This window comes from Geospiza fortis, unplaced genomic scaffold (assembly GCF_000277835.1).
Source record: "Geospiza fortis unplaced genomic scaffold, GeoFor_1.0 scaffold538, whole genome shotgun sequence".
Lineage (NCBI taxonomy): Eukaryota > Metazoa > Chordata > Aves > Passeriformes > Thraupidae > Geospiza > Geospiza fortis.
Window position 1 is genome coordinate 2,689,321 of NW_005054368.1, and position 9,623 is coordinate 2,698,943.

Genomic DNA, 9,623 nt, shown 5'->3' on the forward strand with positions numbered 1-9,623 from the left:
GGGCGCGCGGGGGGAGCGGGGCGATGGCCCCTCAGCCCTCAGGGGCCGAGCCCCGAAATCGCGGAGTTTTTCCCGCTTTTCTCTCCGTTCCCTGCTCTGAGGCAGCCCCTGAAGCACTACGGGGCTGCCCCTCAGGGAACGATGGCCTCTCTGCCAACCCCACTCTTGGAAAAGTGGAAAAAATGAGGTTTTTTCCTCTTTTTTCTCCTTTTCCAACAGACAGCTTCATTTTTTACCTCACACGTGAGGGCTCTGGGAAGCGGTGTCCAACCAGCCGAGTTCCTCGTGCCGTCCCTCAAACCTTCATCGTTTTGCTACAGAGTCTTTTTTCCATTTTTGCCCACAGTCTAAGCTTGATCTTCCCATATCTAGTATTCTGTATTTTTTTTCTGAAGCCTGGTTTAATTTAGAAATATGTTTAAAGATACTTGGGTTAGATGTTTAATTATTGAATTTATTTATTGTCATGGTTTATCGAAAGTCATGCTTTGAAGTAATTCTCATTTTAGGACGTGTGAACAGAGAGGTATTTTTGCCCTCTTTAAGCTAACAGGGGCTTTTATTCTGGAATTTAGAATAATCTCACATCTCACAGCTTTGTGTCTCCTCCTTTCCCTTCTGCTTTGTTGTTTCCCCGTCCTGGATTTCCTGTGAAGTCAGCTCTCTCCACACAAGTGTGATAAAATAACACTTCTTATTTCCCTGGAGCTTTTGACATGAATTTCATGGAAAGCTTCCTTTTGGAAGCAGGGATAAAATAATTATTGGGAGCTTGAAGAGAACAATGGGTATGAAAATAATAAAACCAATCAGGTAATCAATGGTTATTTGTCACAGGAGCACCATAAGGGTGCTAGATTAATTATGGAAAAGATCACAGAGCTGGCAATGCTTCATTCAGAGCAGTTCAGTTCATTTTTGTCGCTGTTTTTTGGGATCCTGCACCTCCTCTGGCCCTGAGTGGTGTCTGTCCAGTGCCCTTTTTATGTTGTACTACTGGTGATGATGCACAAAAAGCAGTGCAATGTTAAAAGGGCATTGGCCAGCAATACAATCTGCATTATTCTCTATTCTTTTTAATCATATACAAGCCCAAAATCTGTCTGAGACCACAAAACAGCTGTAAAATGAGATTGCCACTGGTTTATTTATTTTTTTTTTTTTATTTTTTAAGGAGGAACACTGGCCATTTAATGACAAATGCCATTATCTCTGTCCTAGACATGGCCCAGGTGACTCAGCTCTGTGTACATCCCCAAAAACCCCCTCTCTCCATTCCATTCCCAGGTTTCTTGGTGTTTTTTAAAATCTCAGCAGCTCCCAAGCCTGAGAGTTCTCCAGCTCTCAATATGTGTTAAAAATCCCCATCATCACTGAGATTTCTGGAACACCCTCCCTGTGGTGGTGTTCTCCCTCCCCATTGGTGAAGAACATCCCCAGAGCTGGGCAAGGAGTGTTTAATGGAGTTTTAAAGTGCATTTTACTGTGATTCAGCGCTGGAAATGATAAAGAATAAACTCTGCTGTCTGGAAGATATTCCCTGTAATGCAGTTTAACAACATCTGTCTGATGGCAGGTTGGAATCTTAGCTTGCTGGGAGGCAAATCCAAGCCATAAATACACTTGGAAACGGAATTTCCAGTTTAGAAAGGCACCAAACAGTTGGAAATTGAATTTCTGGCAGATCTGTTGTTGGGTGGTTGGGTTTTTCCCCCCTCTCATGATCAGCGGAATGGCAGATTCTGAATAATAAAAATAATAATAATGTGAGTTTTTGTGTGTGCGTGCCTGTTAGGACTTGGTGAGCTTTAACCTTATCCAGCTTGTCACCATCCACTGAAACCTCTGGCTGAGTTCATGTGGGGTTTTTTTCCCTTTTTTTGGTGAGTGTGTGATTGATTGTTGCCCAGAATTGTTGCTGCTAACGAGTGCTCTGACTTTATTGCACTACTGTGCTATACAGAGAGCAGTGCAATAGTATTGTCAAAGCATCTGGGAGCAGAGCCCTCTGCACTGGCCTCACTCACTTTCTAACATTTCCTTCCAAACCTGTGAGTAAATTACACATTCACACATCAAACCCTGCATTTTCTGTGTGGTTTATTGTGAATTAATCATCCTACAAATGCTTCTGAGCTAGAATGTTAAGGGAGGATTTTTGCAGGTGAAATGCAGTAAGAAATAAATATTTACAAAACTAAAACAGTCATTATGAACTGTGTTAATAAGCTTAAAATTGTGGCCACATTTAGCTTCACATCCAGTTTTTAAAGTCCTGAATCTCAGTGTGTGAGTTAGCTCCTTACAGAAATGTCAAATTATCAGTATTGAGTATTTAATGGGTCATTTTGAAAGCAGTTTTTGTTGTCTGCTTTCCCAAAAACTGATCAAATGGATTTGTTTTTTTGCTTTTCTCCAGAAAAGCAAAAAATGGGGAAAAAAAAGGCAAAAGAGAAAAGCAAAAAAACGTTCTTTTTGGGGTGCCTGCTGTGGAAAGGAAAACCTACAAATATTTCTTAGTGGAGAAGAACAGAAACCATTGAGGAGTCAGGGAAGAAATCCCTTGTGAGTTCTTTAAAAATGTACAGTGTGCTGAAAAAGTATTTTAATTTTGGGTTTTGTCCTGGCTGCTTTCTGGGGCAGGTGTGGGAAGGAGCTTTGCTGGGCAGATGGTGAGTTATGGCAGTACTGGGGGAAAGCTTTCCCCTTGATTTATAGATGCTCCAGCTCTTCACTGGATTTATTTTCCTTTTCATAAGCTATTATTTGAAAATGTGCTGGAGGTGTGTGGAACATCATCCATCACCCCCTCAGAAAGAGGCTTTTATTGGAGAAAATAAAATATCAAATCCTGTTCCTTCAGGCTGAATTTCCAGACTCCCAAAGGCATTAATGGCCATTCCTTAAGGCTGATGTTCAAAACATAAATTTTGGAATCCCAGCCTGACCACAGGCTGTGGCTATTTATTCCTTTATAACAAATACAGCCTTGCTTTGATCCTTTAAAAAAACAAATCCAAAATTAGAATGGTCACTTTGGGGTTAATCTCAAAATAAACAGTGAAAAGCAAGTTAAGGAAGTCACCACCATTTTTAACTTGCTTTCATCATTGTCTCTTCTGTGAGTGTGAAATCATTTTTATTATTGAATTATTGTGTCAAAGAGTTAATGAGTTGCTTGGGAGCTGGGGAAACTGCCTTTCTTGAAAGTGGAAGTCTTTAACAGATATTAAAATTGCAGACTAAAATTAATTAAGTAGTAATGCTATCAGCAGACTGTTTTACAAGGCAATTAGACAATTCTCTGGTGGCTTATTTATCCCAAGGAAAGAAAAGTGATGTCATCCATTTTATGAGCTGGTAGTCAGTCTGGTTTATTAGGGAATAATAAAGTGTATTGTGAACATTAAAACCATCTGAAAGAACACATCCCTAATATGATTATTAATAAAAGCTCTGATGATTCTCTTGGATCCTGAATTTACTCATCATCTCCTCTGTGTAAATAACTTGAGTGTTGTAGTTTTGCTAGCAGAACTCTTTATATTTGAAAAAATTAAATTGGAAAACTTTGATGGTCTCTGAGCTTTTCAAAGTGAGGCAGCTGCCTCCTGCTTTCCTGAAACGCAGCTTGGGGTTTGTCTGCAGTTTTTGGGTTTTAATAGACTGTGCCTGACCTTAAATATTTTAGTTCCAGAAAGCAGAATCTGATCTGGATTATATTCAGCGCAGAGTGGAGTTTGAAATAATGAAAAGTCTTCCTGATGATACAGCAGCAGAGGTAGTATTTCCAGATGAAATTCCATTTTATTGCATGAAGTTGGTCATAAATGGGTATTTTTTTTTCTTTAAACCTGAAATATATGTGGCTGTTCTTTCATTTACTCGTCAGGCTATTATTATTTTTTTTAATTAGTATTTTTTTATTTATTTACTGCATCATATATCAAGATAAGTGGCCTTATATGAATTCAAACCAAACTCCTTTGGTTTCTTGGGATAGTGGAATTCTCCCTTGTTCTGCTCTGAGAAATCAGTGGTGTTAGCAGCTAAGTTCAGGTTACAGATTCCAGTCTGAGCTGAAACTCAGCCTTGCTCTGACAACCAAGATAAACTTGCCAACAAGCAGTGACTAAATTCAGATTTGGGGGAGAGATGAGAGGAAAACAATAAATGACACCACAGAAAGGATTTTGTAAATAAGCCCTTTTCTCCTGTACATTTTCACTGTAAAGGATTATTTCATGTTAAATGTCCAACATCTACACTTTTAAGCGATGTGTGGCCACATGAGTTGTACCATTTTATGGAATTTAAATCTTCTGCTCACACAGGAGGATCCAGCTGCTCTCCTGAAGGAGCTCCCAGTGCTGAAATCCAGGTACAAATCCCTGTGTGCCCAGATGGAAGAAATTTCCCTGGAGCAGAAGGAATCCATGGAGAGCATCCGTGCTGCCCTGGAGAAAACCATGGAGATCGTTCAGGCACTGCAGCAGCAAACCCAGCTGGAGGTGGGTTTTTTTTTAATTTAATGAAAATTAAAATTTTCATTTTAATCACTTCCTTTTCGCTGCTGGAAATGAACACCAACTTTGTAACCTTTGTGTGCCGCTTGAAATTGTTGTTTGTGCAGACTTGTGGAAGATCAGGAGACAATTTTCCAGAAGGAACACTGGCAGGATTGGAGCTGTTTTTGTAAATCCCAGCAGTTAAAATCAGTGCTGTTCAGATTTGGAGCTGAGGAGTGTCCATAGAGTGACACAGTTTGGGTCATTTCATAGGAATTGGCACTTCTGTGCACTCCTCAGGGCCACACTGACAGCTTTTGACACACCTTAAGGAAAATAGAAAGTGAAATCAGTTTTAAAAGGCTGAAAAGCTTTTAAATGATAAATGTATTTTCAGTGTCTAAAGGGAGAAAGTTAAAGCATTGTAACAAACACCTTGGGATTGCTGTTATTCCAAAGCTGCTTTTCCTAAGATAATGTTTAAATTGGTTAAAAACTCAGCAGCAAACAACATTTTCTTAAGTGACCTTCAGACACTGCTTCACTCTCTCACTGAAGAGGTGAAAACATTAATTTTGACCCTTTACAAATGAGGTGATTTAGACCAATGTTCCAGTGACAGTGCCTGGAGATTTAGACAGATTTATTAATCTGTGAACAGTTCCTGGTAACTTTTAATAGACAAAATGGGCTGTATCATGATTTAAAAGACAGTGGTTATATGTCACAGAAAGGAAAACAGATCATATCTTACTGTGTTTTGAGGATATTCTGCCCAGAATAATTTTATACTTGGATTTTTCTCAAAGTGGAAGACCCTTCTCTTGAGTTATATGTAAAGCTTTAGGTAAAGATTTTCTTGCCCTTTTTATATTTCCTAAACCAAAGATGGCTCAAACTTCTGGAGAAATAAAAATCTTTAAATGAAATACCTTTTTTTTTTTATAATTGAAAAATTTCTCTTGCTTAATTAATTTATGGTATTGGTGCTAGAGGAAGATTATGGTTGATTTCTCAGCACCACTTTGTTTGTACATTTGCTTTCAGTGGAAGGAAATCAGGAGTGCACTGTGAGTTTTCCATGAGCAAAGGGCTGCACAAACATTGAGTCCCTCTGTAAATACCAGCACCTCAGGAACTGAAGGATCAGACTTCTCTGTGTTTGCTTTTTCTTGTTTTCCCAGAACTTACCTCTGTCAGCAGAAGAACAGACTGCAGCCCAGCAGTTAAACCTGAAAACTGGGAAAGAAATGGAATTTTCAGTGCAAGAGGTAATTGGGGCATGGAATGTCAGTATTCCAGAAACCTTTAATCCCAAGTGCAGCTCAGCTGAGTGCAGGAGGGGCTGATTTTGTGATTTCATACCTCTCAAATGAATGGAATTTTTCAGAAATGGGATTAAGTTCCTTAACAAACCTTTTCATTTTTATTCTGTACAGATTCAGCTTTTTTAATTGTTCCAATTAGATGGTCCACAAAGGAGAAATTAGCTTTGATGGAAGACTTTGTTCCTGTTATTTTGTATTTGGGATATGTCTGTGTTTCTTGGGAATGCACTTGGTTGCTCTTGTTGATCTTCTTGATAAAGAAACATTTGGGTGGGAGTGAGGGATGTCATTGATTCAAACCAATGTGGGGAGAAATTTAATTTCCTGTGAAATATTAAACAAATTTGGGGATATGAGTAACAATCCATTCTAGCTGTAATGCAGTAGAACTTAGATCTAAATGAATCTTTGTTAAAAAAGTCAGATATTCTCCCATAGCTCGATACGTAATTATCCAATATAATTATCTGTAAATATCTGCTCTGGGTCTCATATGAAAAATACTAAAGAAGGTTAACAGAGGGTGTTTCTCTGATTGAACTTTCCTACTTCTCCTCACTTCCCACTGTCACAGAGACCTCACTTTGTGTCCCTTTATTGCCACAGTTGGTTTGCATGGAGCCTGCCCAGCTCCTGCAGCTTCCCTCACCCTTTGTTTGCAAATATCTGCTCCTCCCTTGAGAAGTGCTCTCCATTTATGTCCATCACTAATTCTAAATCATGTGCAGTGCTTCCACATCTGTGCTGGAGAGCCGGAGAGGCTCATCTGACTTGCACATTAATCTTTCTGGATCCATTTTAAACTTCATTTTTAATCTCAATTCCCTAAGATTTTGCTGTTGACCTCAGTGGCTGCAAGATCCTTGGTTATCCAATGGTAAAATGTAATTGATGTAAATTTCATGCAGAAATGAAAGTGTAAAAAGAGATTTCTAGGCAAAACACTAACAAATACTGACATTATTGTTTATTTTTAGCCATCCTCCCCAGGATCTGCAGACCCTGGCTCAGCTGAAGGTAAGTGCTGAAAAAATAAACTTCCCACTGATTTAATTTCATAGAGGCTGTGATAGGCAGTAACTGCACTGCTTTCACTCAAGCACCACTATCTGCTGCTTTCCTGTGAAGAATTTAGACTTTTCTAGAAGGACCTGACCCCTGAGTTACATTCCAGGAATAGTTGCCATGTTTCTGGGATGTTTTTCCTTGCTTTCAACGGGATGGAAGTGGAAAACTTGTTGTGTTTAAGCTCTGGAAGAAATGGTGCACTAATCTTACCATAGAAATAGCTCTTTTTAAATTCATTTATCCCTGCTTATAGGAAAGAATTTTCACAGTTGGTTTTGGTTTGTAAAAAAAAAAAAACAAACCTAAAAAACAAAGCCAGCTGGTCATTGACAGACCAAATCTGTCAATCCTCATCAGATCTCAAATTAAATGATTTTTTACTGAGTCTCCAGATCCAGTGATTGTTTTTTCTCTCCTTTCTCTTGCTGGAAAATCTTCCTTTAGTCCCACCTAGGGGTATTATCAAACACTAATGCAAGCACTTTCTATGTTTGATGCAATTTCTGAAAAAAACAAATATTTTCCATTTCTTTTTTTTTTTTTTTTAACAAATATCTTCTGTTTCCAATTTTTTAGAAGCCCAGTTCACCCCACTGACTGAGGAAACATTTATGAGTGTGCCCAGGAGCATCAGAAGCACTGTCAAGTTAGCAGACTTGAATTGTTTTTACAAGGAGTTATTTAACCATTTCATTGTACAGAACAACAGGTAAGGCTTAAAGCCATTCATGAAAGGATTTTTATAAACTGCAAAGAATTTCAGCCTTTTTAAATGAAATAAAAGCAGCTAGTTAAGCATCTTGTAAATAAGAGACCAAACCATGTCCCCCAAACCCTGCCCTCCCCTCACCATCCCCTCCTGACCTTCTCTGGGCTGAGTGCTGGGGGTTTCTTACAGGCTGATGTTACAAAAAAAGGAAGTTTTAAACTCAGGAATTCTGTCTTTTTAACCCTGAGGTTTGCAAATGACTGCTGGGATTTGAAGTGGCATAGAAAAGTTGATGGTAGTCTGAATAAATTTGAGCATTCACAAAAATCACTGATTAACCAGTGTGTGCTTTTTTAGCCTTTTTGTGCCAGACCTGATGTTTGATCCCTGTTTTACTGAATTGTTTTTGTCTCACAGAGCAGCACTGAGTCTTTCACAGATGAAAAAGATGAATATGAAAGCCACTGACTCAAGAATTCGAATCCTGGAAGAACTGGGGATTGTAGAACTCGACAAACAAAGAAATGTTAAATTAGCTGTGTGAAAGAAAACTCATCTGCCACAGAAACATCCTGGGTTATTGAGGAACAAGAATTGCTCTGGAAGAAGAGTTCCACTGTAGGGAATTGTTAATGTTTCTGTATAAATATTCTGTTGATAATACTTGAAATTGGAGAGTTCAAGATCACTGGGGTTGGCACTTTACCTTGGCTGTTTAAAGGATTATGGTTGATGCATTTTTAAGGAGTGTTGTGAGTCATGTGGTGCTTCCACTTTCTTGCTGCATTCCTGAGGGGGTTTTAAAGGCAAATAATCCAAGCCTCTTCATTGTCCTTGCATTGCTGAATAAAGATTTATTATACTTTTGTTTGAGTGACTCCTGACCCTGATCCCTGCCCTGATTAATTTCCCTTTGATGTGAATTCCCTCGGGATTTTACAGTCCAGGCAGGGTCAGAAGGGATTTCTGGGCACTGCCCAATCCAAGCCCCTAAACTGCAGCTCAGGGCAGAATCCTGAAAATTCCCAAGGATGATTCCCAAGGATGCAGAATTTACAACCTCTGTTACACTGTTTGACCACTCTAACAGTGAAAAACATAACATTTTTTTCTTATGTCTAATATTTCTATATTATTTCTATATTATACATTCTATATATATTATATACTTGTTAATATTTATATTTATGTTGTTATATTTCAGCATAATTTGAGAGGGTAAGATACATGAATTTTTATTAAATTACTGTGGGGTTTTTTTGTGAAAAATTATGTCTGTCAAAGGAGAGAAATTTAAAATAGTGCTCTTAGGGAGGGAAAGGCTGATTTCTGAACCCACCCATGAACTGCTTTAGGGTTTGATGGGAAGAGAAACAGGCTGGGTGTTGAAGAGCAAAGAACAGGGATAAGTTGATTTTATGGTGTCTGCTGCCAAGTGTGCCCTTTTAGGAGTAACTAATCAGTTTCAAGCAATTATTCAGTTTCACAAACTGATTTAGTAGCTTTTAACCACATTAATGTTCTAAAAGAGGACTCAATCCTTGCACTGCCAATAGCAGCGTTAAGTATTTAATTTCAAGCTGGCCATAGTGACTGAAGGCAGCTGTCAGCGGAGGGGGGAAACCCATCCCTGCTCCTGGAACCTCGCAGGTAAGGAAGAATAAAGAAAAATAATAACAAATACAGTGTAAATAAATAAAAGGGAAATAGAGGAAGATCTGACTGTGGGGCTGTTTCCCTGCCGGTTCCCCTCAGGTGCGGCCGCTCCTCCCGCGTAACCCTGACCCTAGGCAGGAAAGGCAGCTCTGGGCTAGGGCTGGTTCCAAGGAAACAGCCATGGAAACAGCCACATTGTGGCAGTTTTGCGTCCCCCTTGGGATGCCTTTTTTAGCTGCAGTGTGCCCGGAGCTCTGGGTTTTGTGTTTCAAACCCCAACCCTTGATCCAACCCGACCCCTCACCCTGAGCATTAATCGCAGCCCCGCCGCCCCTCGCTCCGCCACGCCCGTTT

General features: G+C 39.4%; 1 protein-coding gene across 1 annotated transcript; it reads left to right on the forward strand.

Moving 5' to 3' along the window:
* Positions 1-2,929: 2,929 nt before the first annotated feature.
* Positions 2,930-8,490, forward strand: SKA2 (spindle and kinetochore associated complex subunit 2). The gene is made up of 6 exons (XM_014308415.2): positions 2,930-3,781; positions 4,335-4,511; positions 5,693-5,779; positions 6,814-6,853; positions 7,481-7,613; positions 8,031-8,490. Exons 1-6 carry the CDS (start codon positions 3,749-3,751, stop codon positions 8,155-8,157), a joined length of 597 nt encoding a protein of 198 aa, XP_014163890.2. The 5' UTR covers positions 2,930-3,748; the 3' UTR covers positions 8,158-8,490.
* The last annotated feature ends 1,133 nt before the right edge of the window (positions 8,491-9,623 follow it).